At 50.8% G+C, this 25,657-nt stretch overlaps 1 protein-coding gene, 1 long non-coding RNA gene and 1 other non-coding gene across 6 annotated transcripts in view; 2 read left to right on the plus strand and 1 right to left on the minus strand.

The window, feature by feature from the left end:
• The window catches only part of SYNGR1 (synaptogyrin 1), a 125,352-nt gene that overhangs the window by 79,536 nt on the left and 20,159 nt on the right, over positions 1-25,657 (plus strand). Inside the window, exon 1 of one of the 4 annotated variants that reach the window (XM_020881784.2) lies at positions 14,566-14,863. The exons of 1 other annotated variant lie outside the window; for it this stretch is intronic. In XM_020881784.2, the coding sequence (XP_020737443.1) occupies positions 14,765-14,863 (99 nt within the window). In that variant the 5' untranslated portion in view covers positions 14,566-14,764. Of the gene's footprint in view, positions 1-14,565; positions 14,864-25,657 lie in introns of those variants that run through there. 2 more of the 4 variants (XM_070453353.1, XM_020881779.2) reach the window with 2 other exon arrangements.
• Positions 12,455-12,526, plus strand: TRNAC-ACA (transfer RNA cysteine (anticodon ACA)). The gene has a single exon. It is a non-coding gene; the product is annotated as a tRNA-Cys (tRNA).
• On the minus strand, positions 16,101-21,956 carry LOC139030667 (uncharacterized). Its single transcript, XR_011483081.1, has 3 exons — positions 21,729-21,956; positions 17,109-17,199; positions 16,101-16,809 (listed from the first exon to the last, which is right to left on the minus strand). It is a non-coding gene; the product is annotated as an uncharacterized lncRNA (long non-coding RNA).

Genomic DNA, 25,657 nt, shown 5'->3' on the forward strand with positions numbered 1-25,657 from the left:
CCTCAAGCCTCAACCCACTAAGGCCAGACCACGGTTACCTCCCACCTGGATTGCTGGACCCGTCCACACACACATCCTCGTGGTCTCCCTCCTGCCCCTTCAATCCACGGTTTCTCCACCCAGCTGGTAGGTGGCTCTTACACCAAGAATCAGACCATTATACCACAGATTAACACCCTCCAGGGACACCCTGGTGGTCCAGTGGCTAAGACTCTGCTCCCAATGCAGAGGTCCCAGGTTCGATCTCTGGTCCGGGAACTAGATCCCACAGGCCATAAGAAAGACTTCACAGGCTTCAATTAAAGATCCTGCATGATGCAACTAAGATCTGGCACAGCCAAATAAATAAATAATTTAAAAAAAAAGACCCTCATAGACTTCCCTGGTAGCACAGTGGATAAGAATCCACCTACCAATTCAGGGGACATGGGTTCGATCCTAGTCTGGGAAGATTCCACATGCCCCAGAGCAACTAAGCCTGTGTGTCACAACATCTGAGCCTGTGCTCTAGAGACTGCGAGCCACAAGTACTGACCCTGTGTGCCGCAACTACTGAAGTTCGTGTGCCTAGAGCCTGTGCTCTTTAAGACAAGAAGCCACCACATGAGAAACCTGCACACCGCAAGGAAGAATAGCCCCTGCTTGCTGCAATTAGAGAAAGCCCGTGCCACAACAAAGACCCAAAGCAATCAAAATTAAGTAAGTAAATAAAAATTAAAAAAGATCTTCCAGTGGCTTCCTATATGAGGCCTGCAGGACTGCCATCTGGGCCACCACATCCCATGTTCCTCAGGTCGCCCCTCACACTGACCTCCCTGCTTCCACCTGAGACCCCACCCAAAGCAAAGCCTTGGGATCTGCTTCTCTTCCTGCCTGGAACACAGGCTGACTTCTATTCTTGTTCAAGCATAAATTGTAAAAGATGATAAAATCACGACACTTGCACAGATATAAAATGAACATATGTCAAAGATTTTTATTTAGCTCATTAATTAACGAGAGAACCAGGCAGATGCCACAAACAGTTCAAAGTAGAACACAGAATCACGTAGTTATATGGAGTCAAGAAATGTTTAAATGAATTTACAAATAGACATAAAACTGGCTTTTCTGTGGGGCTGGGAGGTGTCATTCCTCTGGACAGGGTTTATTTGCGTGTGTACAGATAAGGCTTATTTGCATTGCTATCCTTTATCTACAACATACAGAGCTGCAAAATAGTTTAAGGGTAAAGAAGAACCTTTAAACTACAAAGAGCTAATCTCTAAGACTCTAGCTTGTAATTAAAAGGATAACCAGGGATCTCTCTGTTTTTTAAAAAAATAATTATTTATTTGGCTTCGTCAGGTCTTACTTGTGTCATGTGGCACCTTTCGTTGTGGTGCAGGGACTGTCTAATTGGGGAGCACGGCCCCGGAGCCCTCAGGCTCAGTAGTGGCATTTCACAGGCTTAGTTGCCCCAAGGCACATGAGATCTTAGTTCCCCTACCAGGGATCGAACCTGCATCCTCTGCATTGCAAGGTAGATTCGTAACCACTGGGCCACCAGGGAAGTCCCAGTGATCTCTTTTGCTTCTTCTTAAATATTCCTGTACTCTTCAGATTGTACCTTCTATATAATCTCTTCGGGAGCCTTCCCTAGTCACTTGATCTTGTAAACCAGTCTCTCTCCCCTCCTCAGACCTTATCCATACTGTGGATTTTAACTTAGCTTCTTCAGTGCTAGTGCTAATGCTTAGCCACTGATGTCCGACTCTTTGCAATCCCATGGACTATAGCCCACTAGGCTCCTTTTTCCATGGGGATTCTCCAGGCAAGAATACTGGAGTGGGGAGCCTGTCCCTTCTCCAGGGGACCTTCCTGACCCAGGAATCAAACCAGGGTCTCCTGGATTCTTTACCAGCTGAAGACCAGGCTTTTCAGAGATGAAACTATTTTTTTGTTTTGTCCAGCACCAAGCACATAGGCAGGCTTCATAAATATTTGTGGACAAATGGAAGGGTGAATCTTCCATTTTAGGGTATGTTTGTTTTAGCGTATACATAGTTGGACCTCCTGGGTCTCTCTAACAAAAATACATTTCTCTTCCCTGGAGGATATGAGGATAAGGAGCCCTTTCTCTCAGAATATCCAAAAGTGCAGTGTGTGTCCTGGCCTTCAAGTCTCTGGAACCTTCCTTTTTCGCCATCCCCCAGATGGTTGGATGACATCACTGACTCGATGGACATGAGTTTGAGTATGCTCCGGGAGTTGGTGATGGACAGGGAAGCCTGGCATGCTTCAGTCCATGGGGTTGCAGAGTTGGACAGGACTGAGGGACTGAACTGAACTGAAACACCAAGCCCGTCGCCCCCAGCATTTTATGAGTTTAACCAGCTCTCCTAGTAGCCAACGGAGCCATTGTTTCCTCAGGTGTAAAATGGGAAAAGTGAAAGCAAGTAAAGTCGCTCAGTGGTGTCCAACTCTTTGCAACCCCATGGACTGTAGCCTACCACGCTCCTCCGTCCATGGGATCTTCCAGACAAGAATACTGGAGCGGGTTGCCATTTCCTTCTCCAGAGGATCTTCCCAACCCAGGGATCAAACCCGGGTCTCCCACATTGTAGGCAGACGCTTTAGTATCTGAGACACCAGGGAAGATAAAATGGGAAAAATCACGTCTAAATCAAGGAGTCCCTCATTTATTCATTCAGTGAATACATGATGAGTGCTTGTTACCAGATGCTCATTATATGTAATTCATTATACAATTATAATATTTACTATCTCAGTCAATCTTCAAAATCTCCTGAACCTTTAGTATGCAAACAATTCACCAGGCAGATTGTTGGAATATGGATTCCAGTTCAGGAGGACAAGGGTGCCAAAGCTACCGGTTCGTGGAACACAGGTTTTTTTTCTTTTTGGTTGTGCTGAGTTTTGGTTTCGGTGTGCGAGCTTCTCTTGTTGCAGAGCACAGGCTCTAGTGCAAGTGGGCTTCAGTAGTTGTGGCGTACCGGATTAGTTGATCTTCAGTTAGGATCAAACCCGAGTTCCCTGCATTAGAAGGCAGATTCTTAACTGCTGGACCACCAGGGAAGTCCCAGAACACATTTTAAATAGAAAGGCCCTAAGTACATCTTATTACTTATACCCATTTTATAGCCCAGATCACTGAGGCTCAGAGTTGTTGAGGGGCCCACAGCTGGCAAAGGTGGAGAGGAGTTTCAGGGACAGAGACTTGGCTGTATATTAGAATCATCCATGGAGATCTTTTTCACTACACATCGAGGCATGTAGGATCTTAGTTCCCTGATTAGGGATCAAACCCATGCACCCTGCTGTGGAAGTGTAAAGTCTTAGTCTTAACCACTGAAGAACAACCAGGGAAGTCCCTGGACCACATTTGGGATTGACAAGATTTTAGCTTGTGATTCATCCAGACCAGCATTTCACATAATGTACTCTGCATATAAGTTAAATAAGCAGGGTGACAATATATAGCCTTGTACTCCTTTCCCAATTTTAAGCCAGTCAGTAGTTCCATGTCTGAATCCGTTCCTTCTTGACCTGTGTATTAACGTTTATACCACATATATACATGGGAGAAACCCATGAGTGACTCAAAAGGGTGGCTCAACCTCAGGATTATTTTGCATCTGCAACAAAGGACACCGAGTTGTAGAGAAATGACGAGATGAAGGAATGGCTTTAAGCTTCCAAGGTGGCAAACAGTGGGGAAACAAATATTGGGTTAGTCAAAAAATTCATTTGGATTTGTCTGTAAGATGCTATGGAAAATGAATGAACTTTTTGACCACCCAATATATGGGCGGAAATGAATGGAATAGTTTGTTTTCAGACTCCTCTGGTGCTGTCTCTGGGCTAGGAGTCTCGAGTCGTCTCCAGGAAAGGAAACTTTATACCCTAGAAGAGGGGAGGGTAAAGAGAGATTTTTCTGCATTTGCTATTTCTTAATTATCTTAAGTCTTCCCCAGTGGCCCAGACAGCAAAGAATCTACCTGCAGTGCAGGAGACCTGGGTTCAGTCCTTGGGTTGGGAAGATCCACTGGAGAAGGAAAATGCAACCCACTCCAGTAGTCTTGCCTGGAGAATCCCATGGACGGAGGAGCCCAGTGGGCTACAGTCCACAGGGTCGCAGAGTTGGACATGACTGAGTGACTAACACACCCACACACAATTGTCTTATAAGTGCAAAAGGATTCTTATGTCAATGAGACATGTTTTGGGGTGACATATTCTGGTTTCCTTCAATGATATTTCTGTATAGTGAAACAGTTTGCAGCCTGTTGACTAGGATTAAGTAGATCTATAAATAGTGACGTGAGAAATACGTCAGTAAGTAAAACAAGCAATTCATGGAACAGTGCAAATGCCATAATCCTACTTATTTAAAAACTAGATGCATGTCCACGCACATATAGTGAGTAAATTAATAGAAAAATGACCAGAAGGTAACTTATCAAACTGGATACATTTGAGCAGTGTCATGGGCATAAGGGATGGGGTGCAGGTGACTTTCCCAGATAGTTTTGTGTACCAGGCTTTATTCTTCACAAAAAATGTACTTGATAATTATTTATACAATTTTTAAAATAAAAACCAAAGTAAACTTCTGAGAAGAAACAAAACAAGAGTCATCTGGGCTTCTTCAAAATATAGATACCACCCCCGGGGCCTGCTGAGTCAGGAGCTGGGGGAAGGGGAAACACAGCTGTGTGGTAAAGGAACCCCAGGTGATTTTGAGGGGCACACCCCATTAAGCTCCACTCAGCTAGGGAAAGTATGAGCAAATCATTTAAGCTGAAAATCCAAGTAACTGTATACGTATACGTATTTCGCTGTATTACAGGAAGCTCCCGTAGGACATTGCAAAGCTCATGTTGGAAGCCTTTGTTGTTTAGTCCCTAAAGGGAAACAAGAGAAGTCGCTCAGTCGTGTCCCCATGGTCTGTAGCCTACCAGACTCCTCCGTCCATGGAATTTTCCAGGCAAAAGTACTGAAGTGGGTTGCCATTTCTTTCTCCAGTTTAGTCCCTAAGTTGTGGCCAACTCTTTGTGACCCCACGGACTGTAGCCCACCAGGCTCCTCTGTCCATGGGATTTCCCAGGCAAAGACACTGGAGTGGGTTGCCATTCCCTTTTCCAGGGGATCTTCCTGACCCAGGGAGCTAACCCCTGTCTCTTGCACTGTAGGCGGATTCTTTGCCACTGAGCCACCAGGCAAGCCCCAAGAAGAAGCCTTAGAACAAATTCCTTTCTGTTTCTGGAAAATGACACAGTTGAACCAGAATCTCTTTCCTGGATAATCCCAGGCCCCTTCCACTTACATTTAGGATTCTAGATGGGCTGTGTTTCTAATCCAACCAATCAAAACCTACCACTGTGCTATTAAGAACAAAACATCAGATAACAGCTCTCTTAATAAATACAGAAAAAAAAAATAGAAAAATCACCCCTTGGTAATCCCTAATTGAATTAGGCAAGTATTGTCAAGAGACCTTAAAACCATTGGATGAAACACAGCTGAAAAAGTCTAGTCATGCAAAGTATCAGCTACAGATTGTTTATTAATCAGCAAGGAAAAGTGCACTTCAACATCAAGGAGAGACTGACAGTCACACTTTAAGCCAACAGCAGATAGTGGGACTGCCTGGCATTGTGTCTCTCCCAACGGGATGCACGCTGAAGTGCATGACATCATGTGTGAACTACTAAAGTCCTAATGTTTCAAATACATGTTGTCATGAGGAAACAGTGGAGAAGAAAATGGCAAAACACTCCAGTATTCTTGCCTGGAGAACCCCCATGGACAGAGGAGCCTGGCAGGCTACAGTCCATGGGGGCGCAAAGAGTCACACACGACTGAAGTGACAGAGCATGCACGCGTGCACGCATGAGGAAACAGACAAACCGTGCCTCTCTGGCTTCCACTTTCACCCGGCCCCTTCTCAAGCTCTCCCCTTCAGCCCCTCTAAATTTATTGCAACTCCCACAGATGAGGTTTGCAGTGTATGCGGAGATGACACATATGACAACTACAACAGAAAGCAGGAAGAAAGTGAAAGTCGCTCAGTTTTCTGTTTTTACTTTTCGACCCCATGGACTATACAGTCCATGGAATTTTCCAGGCCAGAATACTGGAGTGGGTAGCCTTTCCCTTCTCCAAGAGATCTTCTCAACCCAGGGATCAAACCCAGGTCTCCCCCATTGCAGGCGGATTCTTTACCAGTTGAACCACAAGAGATTTTTTTTTTCTTTTGGCTACACTGTGTCTTCGTTGCTGCAAGATGGCTTTCTCTAGTTGCAGTGAAGGGGAATGTGGCATCCTGGAATATGAAGTCAAGTTGGCTTTAGGAAGCATCACCATGAACAAAGCTAGTGGAGGTGATGGAATTCCAGTTGAGCTATTTAAAATCCTAAAAGATGATGCTGTGAAAGTGTTTCACTCAATATGCCAGCAAATTTGGAAAAGTCAGTAGTGGCCACGGGACTGGAAAAGGTCAGTTTTCATTCCAATCCCAAAGCAAGGCAATACCAAAGAATGCTCAAACTACTGCACAATTGCACTCATCTCACACGCTAGCAAAGTAATGCTCAAAATTCTCCAAGCCAGGCTTCAGCAACACGTGAACCATGAACTTCCAGATGTTCAAGCTGAATTTAGAAAAGGCAGAGGAACCAGAGATCAAATTGCCAACATCCGCTGGATCGTCAAAAAAGCAAGAGAGTTCCAGAAAAACATCCATTTCTGCTTTATTGACTATGCCAAAGCCTTTGACTGTGTGGATCACAATAAACTGTGCAGAATTCTGAAAGAGACGGGAATACCAGACCACCTGACTTGGCTCTTGAGAAATCTGTATGCAAGTCAGGAAGCAACAGGTAGAACTGGACATGGAACAGACTGGTTCCAAATAGGGAAAAGAGTACGTCAAGGCTGTATATTGTCACCTTGATTATTTAACTTATATGCAGAGTACATCATGGGAAATGCTGGGCTGGAGGAAGCACAAGCTGGAATCAAGATTGCCGGGAGAAATACCAATAACCTCAGATATGCAGACGACACTACCTTTATGGCAGAAAGTGAAGAAGAACTAAAGGGCCTCTTGATGAAAGTAAAAGAGGAGAGTGAAAACGTTGGCTTAAAGCTCGACATTCAGAAAACTAAGATCATGTTATCTGGTAACATCACTTCATGGCAAATAGATGGGGAAAACATTGAAAACAGTCACCGACTTTACTTTTGGGGGCTCCAAAATCACTGCAGATGGAGACTGCAGCCATGAAATTAAAAGACCCTTACTCCTTGGAAGGGAAGTTATGACCAACCTAGACAGCATATTAAAAAGCAGAGACATTACTTTGCCAACAAATTTCCATCTAGTCAAGGCTATGGTTTTTCCAGTAGTCATGTATGGATATGAGAGTTTGACTATAAAGAAAGCTGAGTGCTGAAGAATTGATGCATTTGAACTGTGGTGTTGGAGAAAACTCTTGAGAGTCCCTTGGACTGCAAGGAGATCCAACCAGTCTATCCTAAAGATCAGTCCTGTGTGTTCACTGGAAGGACTGATGTTGAAGCTGAAGCTCCAGTACTTTGGCCACCTGATGTGAAGAGCTGACTCATTTGAAAAGACCCTGATGCTGGGAAAGATTGAAGGCGGGAGGAGAAGGGGATGACAGAGGATGAGATGGTTGGATGGCATCACCGACTCGATGGACATGAGTCTGGGCAAACTCCAGGAGTTGGTGATGGACAGGGAGGCCTGGTGTGCTGCAGTCCATGGGGTTGCAAAGAGTCAGACAGGACTGAGTGACTGAACTGAACTGAACTGAGTGAACGGGGGCCACTCTAGTTGCGCTGCACAGGCTTCTCATTGCAGCGGCTTCTCTTGCTGTGGAGCACAGGCTCTAGGACTCGTGGGCCTCAGCAGCTGCAGCACGTGGGGTCAGTAGTTGTGGCACAGAGGCTTAGTTGCTTCGAGGCATGTGGAATCTTCCCAGACCAGGCATGGAACCCTCGTCCCCTGCATTGGCAGGCATATTCTTAACCACCAGGGAAGTCCTCGGGTGGTGAGGTTTTTACATTGCCCTTGTATTAGTCAAGGTCCTCCAGAGAAACAGAACCAACAGAACCAATAAAAATATATGTACGATTTATTTATTTTAAGGAATTAGTTCAGAGAGGGAGGCAGGAGGGGGGATCAGGATGGGGAACACATGTAAATTCATGGCTGATTCATGTCAATGTATGGCAAAAACCACTACAATATTGTAAAGTAATTAGCCTCCAACGAATAAAAAAAAAAAAAAAAAGGAATCAGTTCATGTGGTTGTAAGGGTTGGCAAGTCTAAAACCTGTAGGGCCGGCCAACAGACTGGAAATTCAGAAAGGGGCTGATGTAATCTGAATTCCTTCCACTCTGAGAAGCCTAAAGGCTTTCACCTGGTGAGATGAGAGGCCCACCCACATTACTGAGGGTAATCTCCTTTATTTAGTCAAATGAGTGTATGTTGATCACATCTACAAAATACTTTCACAGCACCCTCTCGACCAGTGTTTGACCAAATAACTGGGCACCCTAGGCATTTAGTAAAACTACACCAGGGCATTTAATCACTCTGACCAGCTTCATCACTAATTCATTCCTCAGATGCATTCATGCTATTTCTACCACCTACTGTGTTCTTTATGTCAATGTTTATATTTTTCATTCAATACTTCAAAGGAGTTCCCTGGCGGACTAGTGGTTAGGATTCTGGGCTTTCACTGCTGTGACCTGAGTTCAATCCCTGGTTGGGGAACTGAGATCCCACAAGCTGAGTGGCCAAAAAACACAAAGATTCTGTTTGATTCACTTTCTTTTTTTTTTTGGCTGTGCCAGGTCTTAGTTAGGGCATGTGCGATCTAGTTCTCTGACCAGGGATGGAACCCAGGCCCCCTGCACGGGAGCGTGGAGTCTTAGCCACAGGACCATCAGGGAACTCCCACCCCACGACCCACCCCCCTCCAACCGCAGCCCGTGTTTCTACTCTGTGGTATTCAGCTGGTACATGGGTCAGTCTGGAGGGTTCAGGACAAGGTGGTGGTGGCTGGCAAAGTGCCGAGTCCTGACCACTGGACCACCAGGGAACTCCCTCAGCTGGGATTCTTGGCCCGAGTGTGAACATGATGTCTCAGTGGTGTCCACACCGACTCCTTACACGACAGCTCAGGGCTGAGTGTTCCCAGAAGGGGAATGTGAAAGCTGTTTTTTTCTGAAGTTCTAGGCCAGGAAATGGCACGATATCATCCTATTGATCAACGAATCTCAAACCCATGTTCAAGGGCAGGAGAACTGGACTCTACTTCTCTGTAGGAGGAGCATCACAGAGGCCATTCTTCAGTGACCTGGGGCACAGTGGTGTTCCATATATATGGAACAAATGACTCTGAATGTGCAACCGAGGCCTGGAGCTAACTAGTTCTGTGTGCACCTCCTACCTCCCCTCCTTGGGAAAAGAAAGGAATTGCTATATCAAAAGCCATCCGTTTTTTTGTTTGTTTTAAATAAACTTTTTATCTTATACTGGAGTATAGCCAACTAACAATGTTGTGATAGTTTCAGGTAAATGGTGAAGGGACTCAGCCATACATATACATGTATCCACTCTCCCCCAAACTCCCCTCCCATCCAGGCTGCCATATAACATTGAGCAGAGTTCCGTGTGATATACAGTAGGTCCTTGTTGGTTATCCATTTGAAATATAGCAGTGTGTACATGTCTATCCCAAACTCCCTATCTCTTCCCTCCATTCTCCAGACCCCTCTCACCCTGCAACCTCAACCATAGGTTCCTTCTCTAAGTCTGTGAGTTTGTTTTGTAAATAAAAGGCACATTTTTTTTTTTATTCAGTTGAAAGACACTGCCAAACAGCTCTCCAGAAAGGTACCTTTGGCGAATTTTTAACATTATCATTAGGCTTTGGTTCATCCACTCAAATACAATGAATGCATTTTTTGCCCAGGCAACACCACACTCAGAGAAAACAGACCTAACACCTACAAAACTAAAATAGCCTCCAGGGGGCAGGAGAGAAGGAGCAAAGGCAGGTTACAGCTCGGTCTGGGCTGGGAACTCGAATGTCCAGACAGAACAAGGCAGCTCTGGGTTTGCAAAAGCTTGACCTGCAAAGGACAACCTGACTTCCTCCTTTGACTTTGCTGCTAATGCAGAACACATAAATACAGACAGTAGAAGAGGAAGCTGTTTCTATGACCTGCGACGATAGGTAAAAAGTAGAGGTTCCTAGGTAAGTCAGGAAGCTACCCCCATTTAGGGCTTTGTTTAAGAAAATACGTACCTACCCTGTCAGTACACACCTACCTTGAAGACCAACGGGGCTGGGGAGGCTAAAAGCCTTGGTGTCAGGCACTATTCTAAGCACATTTTGTGCATTCTCTCATTTAATCCTGGCAGTAATCCTCAGGGATAGGCACTAGGCTTATTTCCAGTTTTCAGATGAGGAAACAGGCACAGAGAGTTGAAGCCATTTGTCCAAGGTCACACAGTGAGTAGAGGGTCGGGGGAGCCAGGATGCCCACCCAAGAATATCTCAGTCTGAAGCTCAGGTTCCTAAATACTACCCTTTCTGAGATTTTTTTCATTAGTGTGATCAAACCTTACTGCTGGAAGGGCTCGGGACAGTCTCTAAACTCTTCACACTTATGGCCCTATGCCTAGCACAAAGCCTGGTGCAAGGTGGGCTTCAAATAAATATTTACTGAATAAATAAATAAATGAGCATGGCTCACTGATCTGAATATTATTCACGGATTCAGACCATCAACCTTGCTCACTTTTCTCCCCATAAAAAAATATAAGAATAACTTAAACACATGGAAAATCACCCTTTTAATGGACATTTTTGCAAAATTTGACAAACATATGTGGTCAATTGTGTAACCATCACCCCAGACAAGATATAGAATGATTCCATCATCCTCCCAAATTTCCCTGTGCTTCTTAGTAGTAAACCCTACACACACACACACACCCCCCACACACACACCCAACCTCACTCCCCCCCTGTCAACCACTGGTCTGTTTTTCGTTCCTATAGTTTTGCTTTCCCAAGAATGTCACATGAAGGAAGTCACACAGCCTGTAGTCTCTTGTGGTTGAGTGTATCAATTGTTCATTCCGTTTATTCCTGAGTAATATTCCATTGTATGACTGTTCCACAATTTGTTTATACAATCTACAGTTGAGGAGCATTCGGGTCGTTTCTGGGTTTCTGTTATTCCCAATGAAACTACCATAAACATTCCTGTACAGGGTTTTGTGTGAACATAGCTTCTCATTCCTCTAGGATCAATATCTAGGAGAGGAATTGCAAGGTCATATGGCAAATGTGTAGTTACTTACATAAGAAGCTGCTAGATTGTTTCCCTAAGTGGCTGCACTATTTTGTATTTTCACCAGAAATGTAGAAATGTTCCAGTTGTTCTAAATCCTCATTAGCACTCAAAATTGTCAAAGTTAAAAAATGTTAGCTATTTTAATAGGTGTGTGAAAGTACAGTATCTCATTCTGGTTTTAATCTGCATTTCCCTAATGACTAATGATGTTGAACATCTTTTCCTGTGCTTATTTGCCATCTGTATATCTTTTTTGGTGAAGTGTGTCTGTTAAAATCCTTTGCCCATTTTTTTTTTAAAGGATTGTTTTCTTACGATTGACTTTTTAGAGTCCTTTATATATTTAGGACACAAAAGCTTTGTCATAAATATGCTTTGCAAATATTTTCTCCCAGACTGTGGTTTGCCTTTTCATTCATTCTTTGAACAAGGTCTTTTGATGAGTGTTCTTAATTTTGACGAAATCTAACCCATTCATTGTTTTCTTTTATGGATTATGCATTAGGTAATGCATCTAAGAGCTCTTTGACTAACCCAAAGTCACAAAAAAATTTCTGTTTTCTCTTAGAAGTTTCATATAACCATAGAATACGATTGCTGTGTTAAATGAGATAACATATGCAAAGCCCTTAGCTCAGGGCCTGCTGCAGAGTTAACATAAGAATCAATAAACAGAGTCTAAGATGGATATTTGTGTATGAAATGTTTATAAGAGGTGCCCTCACACCCACCACATTTCCTCTGCACAGATATGGTGTCCTGTCATCACAAAATTCAAGATATTCTGTCATCACTGCAACAACAAAGGCCTCTGCAGATAGACACCCTTATCCAACCACCTCCTGGAACCAGTGGGGACATGGAGGCCCTGGGGACCATGAGTCATCCTAAGAGCCAGACTTGGAAGATCATCATTCTCACTGCAGTGAACAGTCTTTCATCCAGCCTCTGTTTCCATGATACCTGGAGCTCTAGGCCAAGCAGTGATGGGGTGATGGGGACTAGGGTTTGTTTATTGAGCACGTACTGTCACAACAGTACTGAACTTCCCTGGTGGCTCAGATGGTAAAGCATCTGCCTACAATGCGGGAGACCCAGGTTCGATCCCTGGGTTGGGAAGATCCTCTGGAGAAGGAAATGGCAACCCACTCCAATACTCTTGCCTGGAAAATCCCATGGACAGAGGAGTGCTGTAGGCTACAGTCCATGGGGTAGCAAAGAGATGGACATGACTGAGCGACTTCACTTTCACTGTCACAACAAACTGTGGAAAATGTTGAAAGAGATGGGAATACCAGACCACCTTACCTGCCTCCTAAGAAATCTGTATGTAGGTCAAGAAGCAACAGTTAGAACTGGACATGGCACAACAGACTTGTTCCAAATCAGGAAAGGAATACATCAAGGCTGTATGTTGTCACCCTGCTTATTTAACTTATATGCAGAGTACATCATGTGAATGCCAGGCTGGATGAAGCCTGAAATCAAGATTGCCAGGAGAAATATCAATAATCTCAGATATGCAGATGACACCACCCTTATGGCAGAAAGTGAAGAAGAACTAAAGAGTCTCTTGATGAAAGTGAAAGAGGAGAGTGAAAAAGTTGGCTTAAAATTCAACATTCAGAAAACTAAGATCATGGCATCCAGCTTCATCACTTCATGGCAAGTAGATGGGGAAACAATGGAAACAGTGACAGACCTTATTTTCTTGGGGTTCAAAATCATTGCAGATGGTGACTGCAGCTGTGAAATTAAAAGATGCTTGCTCCTTGGAAGAAAAGCAGTGACCAACCTAGACAGCATGTTAAAAAGCAGAGACATTACATTGCCAACAACGGTCTGTCTAATCAAAGCTATGGTTTTCCCAGTAGTCATGTATGGATGTGAGAATTGGACTATAAAGAAAGCTGAGTGCTGAAGAATTGATGCATTTGAACTGTGGTGTTGGGGAAGGCTCTTGAGAGTCCCTTGGACTCCCTTGGAGATCAAATCAGTCAATCCTAAAGGAAATCAATCCTGAATATTCATTGGAAGAACTGATGCTGAAGCTGAAACTCCAATACTTTGGCCACCTGATGCGAAGAATTGACTCCTTGGCAAAGACCCTGATGCTGGGAAAGATTGAAGGCAGCATGAGAAGAGGATGTTAGAGGATAAGATGGTTGGATGGCATCACCGATGCGATGGACAAGAGTTTGAGCAGGCTCCGGGAGTTGGTGATGGACAGGGAGGCCTGGTGTGTTGCAGTCCATGGGGTCACAAAGAGTCAGACAGGACTGAGTGACTGAACTGAACTCTGTGCCAGGACCTGGGTTATAACAGTGAACAAAGTAGACAAAATCCACAGACTAGCAGAGGAAGACAATGAACAAATAATAATAATTACTGGGTGCATAGTATGACGGTGGGGTGGAGTTCGTGCGTGCCCAGTTCTGTCCAACACTTTGCACCCCATGGGCTGTAGACCGCCAGGCTCCTCCATCCATGGAATTTTCCAGGAAAGAATACTGAAACGAGTTGCCTTTCCTCCTCTAGTGGATCTTCCTGGCCCAGGGATTGAACCTTCATCTCCTGAATTGCCAGGCAGGTACTTTACCACTGAGCTACCTGGGAAGCCTGGTGGTGGGGTGGGGGGTAGGTGGGGCCTCTCCAAAAGAATTTATTGCCCTTCTTCCGCCTTTACTTCTCAGCCAAGTATCGCTGACCCCTCCAGGCTGGGAGTGGAGGACACACAGGACGTGAGCAGTGAGCGTAAAAGCAAGGTGGAAGGCTGGGAGGTGGGGAGTGGGGGGCTGTGCTTCAGAAGGCTCTCGAGAAGGGGGTTATTCATTCGCGATTCATTCATTCGAAAAGTCCTCCCGAGACACCTCCTGTGTCCCAAGCACCCCATAAGGAGGACAAAGGCGGTCCCTCCTCGCTCATTATACTGGGGGCAAGCCAGATCGCCAGGAAACCAGCAAACAAGTAACGAAGGAGGTTTCATCCCAGAGCCGCGTAGGCTCAGAGGGCAGTGATGGACGCAGGGCGGCCCGGTCCTCGGGGACGGGGACAAGTCCTGCATTTGCTGCACACACACAGCCCCTCCTCGTCCCCCCGCCCCCTCTACTTAGCAAAAAGGTCGCCACGCCGGCGACGAGCGCACCCTCCGACAGGACCGCAGCACCCGCGCCCCCGAGATCGAGGGAGCGCGCGGCCCACCCCCGCGCCCGCCCGGCGCCCTCCGCGCACAGCGCCCCCTCGCGGGAGCCCTCGGCCACACCGGTGGCGCGAGCAGGGGAGGGGGCGGGGGCGCCGCGCACGCGCACGGGCCGGCGGCGCGCGCCGAACGGGGGGCACCGCGCTGGTGCAGCCACGATGGAAGGGGGTGCGTATGGAGCTGGCAAAGCCGGGGGCGCCTTCGACCCCTACACCCTGGTCCGGCAGCCTCACACCATCCTGCGCGTCGTGTCCTGGGTAAGGACGGCCTGGTGGCCCGGCCGGACTCGGGGTGGGGGGCCGGGGTGGGGGGTGCGGGCAAGGGCCGAGCGCCCGGACTGGCGCCAACTCCCCCGCGGGTCGCGGGGGACCCGGGCGCGGCCGCTGGTAGTGGGACGTCCGGTAGGGGTCCTGGCGCTCGCCCCCCCTTCCTTCCCGAGCCCCCTGGACGGGGGTGCCCAGTGCTCGCTGAGGCTTCCTGCTCCCCCACCCCTGGCTTCCCGGTGACCCCACTTCTCACTCTCCTCCCCCCACCCCCCCATCGCGGTGACCTCCAGGCCGCGACCAGGCACCTCACGGCTCGGGCTGCGTGCGGCCGCTTGGGCGGACTGGCGACCGTGGGGACCAAACCCTGGTTTCAGGTGGCTTTTTTTTTTGAGGGGGGGTGTGTGTCTGTGAATCACCAGGTAGCCTTGTTTTTGAGAGTAGGGGGGTGAATCAGGGCGTGGATCGTCTCGCGGGGGTGCACGCGCGCTTGCCATGGACGTTCAAGGAGAGGGCAGGAAACCGGGTTTTTGTGGCTTCACCTGGACAGTGTGGAGCGACGCGGCGGGAGCTGGATTCCTGGCTTCCATCGCGAACTGCCTTTCCGCAGCGTGACCTTGGGCTGGAAGCCACCGAGAAATGTTCAAGGGAAACATGAACATTAAATTCCGAGGTGGACAGCGTCACCTCCTCTGGCTTGCCTCAGTTTCCCTATTTGTGGCGAGATGGGAGGAGCCTCCTTGAGACCTCCCTGGGCTGGGGTATTTCCTGAATACAACTGGATGCCCGAGGAGGAGCGGGCTGGGAGGACCCCTGCCCACAGAGAAGGGCAGAGAGGCCCGATCTGGACCTCCAGCCTGGTGAGGGCCGAACACCCCAGTGCAGAGAGCTGAGTGGGGGGTCCCTGTTCAAACCTGGGGTCGAGGAGAGGATGCGACAGAGCTGGTACACAGGGAAGGGTTCACGTGGCCTGGGGGTCCCCCCAGGGAAAGGAGGTCCGCCCCTCTCTGGAGAGGGCTATCTGGGGCTCCCTCGGGTTGCCCAGGCCCACTCACTGGAGGGTCTTGCCTCTGCAGGCCTGGGGCCCCTGCCTGTGGGCCTAGGTTAGAAGTGCCCGGATTGGGGACCCTGGGCAGGGGCCCTGCCAGCCACCCCAGGGGGCTACACTTAAAGCCAGCTGTGGCCAAGGCATGCTCAAGCTCCCTCACTTCCTGGATTTTCAGGACCGTATTAGCGTGCGATGGGTGGGACTGCTTGGGTATTTATATCTGGCCTACCAGAGGAAAAGGGAGCTATTTACCTTTGCTTTGTCTAAAAACGTTCAGCCCTCCTTCTGGTGCCACCGGAAGCGTCGTGGCCACATTTACACTCCAGGCTTCTCAAGTGCCCCCCAGATGGGGAGCTCTCTGAGGGCAGGGAAGCCCGGTGCTGGCACACGGCCAGGCACCCCAGGGGTACATCTTGGAGGGTTTGTGGTGCCGAGTTCATTCATCCGTGTCGTCTCCAGCTCCCCAGAGGCCCTGGCAAACCCTTGCAACAGTGCAGCTCTGGGGGACACCTGCCTGATCAGGTGGGCCGGCTCTGTGCTCTGCTTCCCTCACCTGGGCTCTGGGCCGCTGGCCTGGGCGGGTGAAGTCACCGGCTTTGTGAGGCGGTGTGGGCGTTTTGTCTGCCTGGGTCACTTCTGCTGGTGATGGCTTCATTTAGCGAAGCTTTATTGAGTCGGCTAGGCCCGGAGGGAAGGCGGCATGACTCAGACACAGCCCTTTAGTGCCAGGGAGCCTCCGGTCCTGCCAGGGAGTGAGCCAGGCACCCCCAGGCAGAGAGGCTGGGAGAGCTCAGAGAGGAATCAGAGAAGCTTCCTGGAGAAGGTGATGTCAAATTGGGCCTGGAAGGATGAGGAGGGTTGACAGGCGTGCACATTCAAGCGCAGGGAGGACCTTCCAAGCAGAAGAGAGAAAAAGTCACTGAGCACCTACTGTGTGCACAACTGCATTTACGATTGCCCACCTATTTCCCCTGGAAACACACTTGAGGCATCCGAGGTTCAGAGAGGCCCAGTGGCGAATGGAGAGGATTTGAACCCAAATCTTCCTGTTTCCAAAGCACAGTGCTTCCCCTGGATCAGGAAGCGTTTGGAATCCTGGGATCTCAGATTGGGACAGAATAAGGGTCATCTGGGTCCACCCCCCATCCAATACCCCAAAGGCCCCCACAACCTCCCAGCCCTGCTCCCTACCTTTGTGTGAGCAGAGGCGTCTGATAACAGGCTGATTGACAGTTTAAAAAAATGTATATAGGTTTTATCCCTGATCGTTTAGAAGTAATACCTGCTGATAAACGGAGAACACAAGTCACTTGTGATGATTGTACAATGATATATATGTACTTAGCACCACTGATCTGTACACTTAAAAATGATTAAGGTGGTTAATTTTATGTTATGTGTGTGTGTTCAGTCGTGTCCGACTCTTCGTGACCCCATGGACTGCAGCCCACCATGCTTCTCTGTCCGTAGGGTTTTCCAGGCAAGGTTACTGGAGTTGCCATTTTCTACTCCAATATTGTATGTATCTTACCACAAAAAAAGGAAGAAAAAGCCCATGTGATCCCATCTCACAGGAAAGGCCTCTGTTTCCTTCCAGTCATTCTCAAAAACACATGATGTCCTGAGACATTTTAACATGTTGGGGTCATGTCGTGGACACACGTGCCGACCTGCCCTTTGCCCTCCTGTTCCTTCTGCTCCCCACAGAGTCTGGCAGGTCTTAAACTTCACCTTCGAGCTAATGGAATCTGAGCATCCATCACCGATTTGCCCTCGTTTGCCAGAACTTTCCTGGCTTCTACATGGGAAGTCCCATATCCTGGGAGCAGCCCTGTCCCAGACAGACAAGACGGCTGGTCACCCTGTCCAGGATTCCTGTGCCCCCCAGATCCTTCTCGCAGCCCTGGAGGGGACCTAGCGTTGAGAGCGCGTGGGCTCCTGATTTTGTAAAAATTTGTAAAAGAAAGATCTTTGTTCTTTCTATTATTTATTTGAAAGTGGGCCCCCAAAGCATGTAAGCTTCGGGAAGTCACCAAACCTGGACCTACCCTAGAATTTGAGCCCCCAGGCCCGCAGGACCCCCTGATCTCTTGACTGAGTCTTTCTCAGCTCCTCTCCACCCCCGTTCGCCCTACACTCCCCTAGCCCCCCCCCACCAACATGTGAGGGTGATTACTAACCACCGGGATTGAGAAATTGACCCTGAGGGTTAAGGTAGGGAGGGAGCTGATGAGTCCTCTGGTAGATTCCAACTTGGACCCTTTCTGATCTGGGCAAGGTGAAGTTCAGGTGGAGCAGGTAGAGCTCAGAGCTGCCTCCTCTGTGCTGCCTGGGGGAACAGGAGGTCTGGCGCCAGCCGTGGCTGCCCCCAGTGCCTCTGTTTCCCCGTCAGAGGTGCCCAATCTGGCTCTGATCCTGCAGCCTGTCAGTGACCCCTTTCTTTGTCCAGAGCCAGGTGAGAACAAAGGAGTTTTAGCAGGGAGCTAGCTGATGGGCTGCCGTCTATGGGGTCGTACGGAGTCAGACACGACTGAAGCAACTTAGCAGCAGCAGCAGCAGCTGATTTCATATGAAGGCCCTTCTTCTATTTGAAATTTACATCTTTACTTTTAGAGCATTGAAATGACCCATGGGGGAAAAAAATATTGGCGCTGATGAATAAGAGGTTTTCTTTTTCTTTCTGGATTAATGCTCTGTTTTGGCACAAATTAAACAATAAACTCTTTGAGGTATTGCTGTTTTCACAATTGATCTCTTAAGGGCTTTGGCTTATAACACTCAGGATGCTGTAAGTAGAATGGGACATCTTTTCCCCCATGACAGAAGTAAGGGGCAGGCTGGAGGTGACTTGTCTCCTGGCTGGAGACAGAGACTGGGCCTGGGACCATCAGAGCCCCAGTTTCAACCCAGCCAACTTGGGTCCACATTCAGTGTACCGCCCATGGCTTACCTGAGTTGCCATGGCGTTAAGGAGTGGCTTGAGGAAGCGGTTTTACACCCTCATTTTTATTAGATTCCCTCAATCACTGCAAGCAAACACTGAGTATAAAACCTGAGTTGGCAAGATATCCCTGGAGGTCCAGTGGTTAAGACTTGGTGCTTCCACTGCAGGGAGTGCAGATTCGATTCCTGGTTGGGGAACAGAGATCCTACATGCCATGGGCATGGCCAAAAAAAAAGCTGAGTTTGCTTTGCGAAGGCAACACCTTCAAAATGAGACCCCCTTGTCTCTATTCCCAACCATTTGCTCTCACTGTCCTGCCTAGAAATTCTGGAGCCTGCAGTGGCAGTGGGTAAAACGGGTCCAGGGTGGTGACAGAGCCTGTGGCCAGCTCTGGCATTCATTCATTCCACAAACACCAAACCCTGCTGGATGCCTGCCTGTATGTCCCACCAGCGATCCTCTCGGTCCAGTGAGAACAGAATTGAATGGACCGGAACCATCCAGAAGGCTTGGAATGTAACAAGAAGGAGATCCAATGCAGTGTGGCTACCTCTGCCTGAGGGCATGACTCCTGAGCTGATCCTGATGTAGAAGGTGGGGGAAGTGTATATTCCAGGTGGGAGAAACAGCAGGTCTGAGTGGGTTTCAGGAGTGATGCTGAGCTCTTGGGGACCCTGGGTATGTGAGTGAGAGTGAGAAGTCGGTCCAGAGGTGTGGGGGCAGGCAGGTGGGCAGCCCAGGGCAAGCCTTGGATGCCAGTTTCACAAGCTGAGCCTCATCTGAGAGCCATGGAGAGCCTCAGAGAGGGAGTTCAAGCTGAGAAAAAGAGGCGTGTTTGGGGAGCTTCCCTGCAGTGCTGGGTGGAGGTGTGACTTGGGGAGGGTGCTAGGGGAGAGGCCCAGCAGGAAACGTGTGGAATGGTCCAGTCTGTCCTCTCCCAGCACCAGGCAAGGCCCTGTCGCTTACGTAGGGAGCTGGGTCCAGTGCTCCTTTGGCATTTATTGCTGAAGGTCTTGAAATCTTCCTCGCCTGTGGCTGACCTGTGACTGGCTGGTCCCGTCTCTCTCAGGCCTAGGAGGGGGTCAGGAGAGGGCTGGTAGGTTTCTGCATGTGTCTTGGGCGTCTCGTGTCCTGGGATGGTTCAGGAGCTTGAGGAGTCTTGGGTTTGGCATCAACCGCAGGGCCGCCAGAGGGGGACCTTGGAAGGTCCCAGCCTCATCAGTAGCATGGGATTGAGGTACCCGGACCCCAGGGAGTACCATACTGACTTGGTTTGTGAAAATGGACATATAAAGGGCTTGCCACCCAATCCGCTTCTCTGGGCACGTGACATCCCTGTCCAGTGGGTTTCGTTCCCCCACCCCCACACCCCGCCAATTTAAGTGAGATTGCAGCCTGCACCTGACTTTCAGGACATGGCCCCTGCTTCCTGCTTTGGGGAGTCCCCAGCCACATGGGGAGTCCCACACGGCCACTTGTGCAGAGCTTTAGGCGGGCCTGAGCCTGGGGAGAAAAAACGAAGCCTGGGGGAGGGAGAGCGGAGAGAAGGACAAGCCAGGAGGAGGGGGTGGGGAAGGGAGAGGGCAGATGGCAGAACTGGCACGGGAGCCGCGTTGGCACCTCCACCGGAAGAACCAGCTGTCCGGTGGGAGGGGAGGCTGGGCTGGGCATCAGGAGTGCTTGGGGCCCAAGGCCTGAGGCTGCGTTCTGCACCCACTCCGACCATGACGGGTGGTGTGACTTGAATAACAGGTCAAGGTGTGGCCTCAGTTTCCCCATCTGTCAGATGGGAACGGGAGACTCAGGTTGGGCAGGTGAGTTCCCAGCCTTTCTACCCTCAAAGAACCCTCCTCTTGCTCCTAGTGCATTGCAGGTGGGGAACTTCGAGACTATAATCAGTGTTTAAAGAAGTGATGGCAACCTCCCCACGCCCCCCACCAATGCTTTGTGGGGGTCTGCAGAGTGGGCCTGGCCCTAGGGACAGAACCGTAGGAGCCGGACAGTGTCAGCTGGAGCCGGCTGGGTGGCCCATGCCCTCCCTGTGTTTCTGGGGAAGCCCTCCCACCCAGGAGGGAATGATGCTCACGCCCCCTCTGCTGGGGAAGATGGCATGGGGGAGGGGCACCGCGGGGAAGGGGTGACCTTTTGGCTGGGACAGACCCAGGCTGTCAGGCCCAGTCTGTTTAGAAAGTGAGCATCCAGGAGCCCCAACCTTCCTGGGCTCCTCAAATAGCTCAGGGTCCAGGGGTCAAGAGGACATGGTCTGTTCCCCAGATCTCCAGCCCTCCTCTGAACACCCCCTGACCCCTTCCTTAAAATTGCAGGGTAACCTGGTCCCGCCCCGGCCCTGCTTCCCCCAGTACAGGCCGCCTTCTCTGTGGGGACTAATCTTTGCTTCGTGCCCTCCCTCCAGTTAAGCCTGGAGATGGGGCAGAGTCCTCCTGGCTCCTGAGGCTGCTTCCAGACCATTCTCCCCCAGCTTGGAATCTCAGGCCAGCTCTGGACCAGCCACTGCCCTCACTGTGGCCCAGCCCCTGGTCACTTCCCCTGTCCCTCAAAAATGCAGAGACTCTGTGCCGTGCCTGCCCACCCCAGCAACGTCCTGCCTGCCTTCCTGGTCTCTGCAACACCCCGCTTCTGTGACCCTTCTCTCTGGCTGGCCTCCTTCCTCTCCGCCTCAGCCACTCTCACTGGGCATACCCTGGTTCTGGCTGTTGTTCCTGGCGAGGACTCAGGTGTCCGCCCCTCCTCACCCGTCTTTCCAGCTCTCTCCCTCGTCGTCCTTGACCCGGGACCCTCCCGTGGTGCCCCGGCCCTCACCCCATCCTGTGCCTCTCCAGCTCGGGCTCCCGGGTGGTCTCACCCACCTGCTCTGGGCTCCAGCCTTCCTGCGTCGCTGCTGCGCTCACCTGGCAAAGTCCTGCTGGCATCCACCCTCGGCCTCCGCACGCCCGCCCTCCCCAGGCTCCCTCCTGTTCTGGCGGCCAGGCCAGCCTCACAGGGTCCACCGGATCCGCCCTGTCACCTGCTCAAGGACTCGAGTTCCCTCTCTTCCCCCTTCCCTCCTTCCCTCCACTCTCGCCTCCATCCTGCACTCTGGCTCTCTCCCGTCAGCTTACAAAGGTGTGTTCTTTCCAGCCCCTCGCCCAGTCCTCTGGTTCTCCAGAAGGTTTGGCTGTGGTCACTGTCCCCGCTGTTCCTTTCTGGCTTTCTCCCACACGTGCGCCCCATTCAGGCCCTTGCCCTCACGCCTCCACCTTGTCAAGATCATCCGTGACCTTCACGTGGGCAGATCCCACGGCCGATCGTCATTAATGGCTCTCTCTGCCGCATCTGGCCCACTGAGGGGTTCGTACATCCTCCCGGTGGTTCCAGCAGCCGCGGGACTCTGGCCTCCTCTTTAATGTGCCCAGTCTGTGCGAGGCTGAAAGTCTAGCGGAGGGAAATGCGGCGGAGAAACCACCTAAGATCCGGAGGTGAGCGCCAGACCTAGAGTGAGGGGACGAGGGGACACTCACTCAGGCCCGGTTCAGGCCAGCCAGGTGGAGGGGGGCTGTTCCAGGCAGAAGGAATGGGAGGGGTGGAGGTCGAGGCCAAGAGGTACCACACAGTGATGTAAGATCTGGGGGGCAGGGACCGTGTCTATCAGGTCGCAGTCACATCCCCCAGTGCTAGACGGCGCCTGGCATCCCATCGGGGCTCACATGTGGGTGAATGAAGCTGGGAACTGCCCTGCCCCACTCTCCTTCCACCCACATTCTCCATTTAAGTCTCCAGTCTTCAGGGTGAGTGGGTCTCAGTTTCCCCATGTCTAAGGGGGCTCCCCGCCCCGCTGCAGTTATGCAGCCACAGGAGGGGGGAGACGGGACGCCTTCAGATCCGCAGGCTGAGTCTCAGTGCCTCGGGGACAGGGCCCCTGCCCAGCAAGCCCACTCCCACCCCCACTGCAGAGAGCGCACACGGGAACAGCTTGCAGGAAGATTACAGCCTAATCCGCCGCAGGTCGCTTCCAAGGCTGCAGAGGTGGCGGCCAGGCCAGGGAGGAGAGAAGGGGGCCTGCCCGCCCCGCCTCGGCCCCGCGGCTCTGCACGAGCCTCCTGAGGAAGCCAAGTGCCCGCCCGGTGCCCGTCACGCGCCGCTGTGCTGGCTTAGGCCCTTCCCCTCACATGACTCCGGGGGAGGCAGGGCCCATTTCCAGGAAGGGAGCCCTCGCAGCCTGACTCGTCCCTCAGATGCCTGGCTGCCCCTTTCTTTGTCCACCCTTCCCCTGGGGCCCAGGAGGCAGAGACTTCACAGGGACACTGGCAGGAGGGTGGTTCAGCTCTTGCTGAGGGGGAGGACTTGGCAGCCTGTTGTTAAGGAGTGAGCCCCCTGTGGTCAGAGGTATGTAAGCCAAGGTGCTGAGGAGAGAATACTCTTTCAACTCTCGTGCCGCCTGCAGCTGTGCCTGTTGTTCAGGCTTGCTGTTCACTCCCAACCCTCCCTCTGGGTCTGAGGTAGAGACATACCCAACAGCGGAACCGATATATAAGAAAAAAGTATATGTAATGATGTTACCAAGAAAATAAATGGGGTTATTGGCAAATATTGGAAGTCAGGTCTGGAGGGCTTCTCTGAGGAGGTGGCTTGCATTGAGATTTGGATATTAAGAAGGAACCAGCAGGAGCCAACTTGGAAAACCTGGGGGACTCTAGGCATCCCGGACAAAGGAAACAGCTGTGCAAAGGACCTGAGGCAGGAATGAGCTCAGGAGGGAGCAAGAGGAGAATGGCAGGAAAGGAGGCTGAGCGGAAGGCAGGAACCCTGGGGGTTGTAGTGGGGACAGGGCTCTCACCATGGAGGCGTGGGGTGCAGCAGGGGGTGACGTAATCTGACTTAGGTCTAAAGAGATCTTTTCAGCTGCGGTGAAGTGGATGGGGCAGGGGGGCGGGAGTGGTACACAGGGCCTGGGAAGCTGTTGTCCTTGCCTGGCGACAGGGGACGGTGGCCTGGACTGTGTGGGGTGTGGAGGAAACAGAGTTGTCTGGGGAAGGCTGAAGAAATAGGCCCATGAGCCAGGTTGGATGGGGTTTGAGGACATGCCCACTCTGGGGTCTGAGCTGCTGAGTGGGGGTCGGTGTGCAGACGGATAAGGGACTGGAGGTCGCTGGAGACTGGGAGAGACCAAAGATGAGACCAGAGGCCCTAGAAGAGGAACATTGGGAATCCATCTTGGGGACTGGACTTTTTGCTCAGCCCAGGAGGAACTGAAGGCTTTCCTGGTAGTTCAGTTGGTAAAGAATCCGCCTGCAATGCAGGAGACCCCGGTTCGATTGCTGGGTCCCGAAGATCCCCTGGAGGAGGGCGTGTCAGTCCACTCCAGTGTTCTTGCCTGGAGAATCCCAGGAACAGAGGAGCCTGGCGGACTAAGTCCATAGGGTCGCACAGAGTCGGACACGACTGAGCGACTAAGCAGAGCACAGGAGGGACTGCTGGGAGTGGGGGGTGGTGAGTGCCCCCTGGCGGCCGTCTGGAGCCGGCTCGGAGGAGGCTGGTGAGGAGGCGGTCCTGGGTCAGGCAGCAACATTGCGGCCTGGAGGTGGAACATTGCGGCCTGGGGGTGGACAGCAGCCCAGACCGCCAAGTGGAGAGCCAGCGAGCAGGTCAGCTGGCTGCCTTGCAGCGTGAGGCTGGGACCAGGGACTCCTCCCAGCCGCCCGGTTTGGGAGCAGACGTCCCTGTACAGGGTGAGGCGGAAGATGCCATCCAGAAATAGCAAGGCTGGTGAGCAGTGTAGGCTCCCGACCTCATCTCTCCTTAGCTTATGGAGGAAGACTCAGCAGGTGCCCAAAGGTGTTTAAAGCCAGGCCTCTGGGAAGTTCTTGGCAAACAGCAGTGACCTCTGCCCCCACCCCCCACCCCCGGCCACCCCCACATTCCCCCCACCCCCCCACCAGCTGGGCCAACTATCCCTGGAGCCCGAGTTAGCCTGGTGCCCGGCAGTGGTCCAGGCCCAGGCTGCCAGTTCCATGTACAGACATGGAGGAAAGTGGGCCAGGCCCCTCCTGCACTGTGGGTGGAGACGGGCTCGGGACAGCAGCTGTCGCTCCTGGGGCTCACCTGCTCCCAGAGTTTGGGATCTGGAATTCACTTCTTCATGGGGAGGCAGCTGAAGGTTAAGGGTTGGCTCACATTCTGGAATGGGGCTGGCTGGGGGCGCTGGGCCTGGGAGACCTGGCACCACAATTAACCTGCTCCAGGTGGGCTGGCCATGGGCAGGTCAAAGCCTAGATAAGCTTCAACTTCCCTCTCTGTGAAATGGGCTAAGTAAACCTGCTCTGTGGGGGTGTTTTCTTGCTGTTTGTTTATTGACGTGTAGTTGATTTACAACGTTGTGTTAGTTTCTGGTGTATGGCAGAGTGATTCAGTTTTACATATATGTTTATGTATTTTTTCAGATTCTTTTCTATTATAGGTTATTAGAAGATATTGAATATAGTTCCCTGTGCTATCCTGTAGGACTTGATCTATTTTATATACTGTGGTGTGCATCTCCTAATGTGTAGGGGGGTGTTTTTAGGTTTATTTTTTTCCTTAGAGGTTTTGATGGGGATTAAAGGAGATGATTTTTGTCAAGCACTCCCAGTGGATGCAGGGCCTCTGTGGAGGCTGTGGGCTGGCTCAGGGTCTCAGCAGGGGACAAACCCATAGATGACTCCCAAGCAGGAGTAAGTGCAGGGTCAGGTGAGGGAGGGTGACTAGGAAAGAGGGTGTCCCAGAGGGCGGCTGCAGGTTGCCACCTCCAGCAGGGTCTTGA

Source organism: Odocoileus virginianus, chromosome 23, assembly GCF_023699985.2.
Source record: "Odocoileus virginianus isolate 20LAN1187 ecotype Illinois chromosome 23, Ovbor_1.2, whole genome shotgun sequence".
In the NCBI taxonomy this organism is placed as follows: Eukaryota; Metazoa; Chordata; class Mammalia; order Artiodactyla; family Cervidae; genus Odocoileus; species Odocoileus virginianus.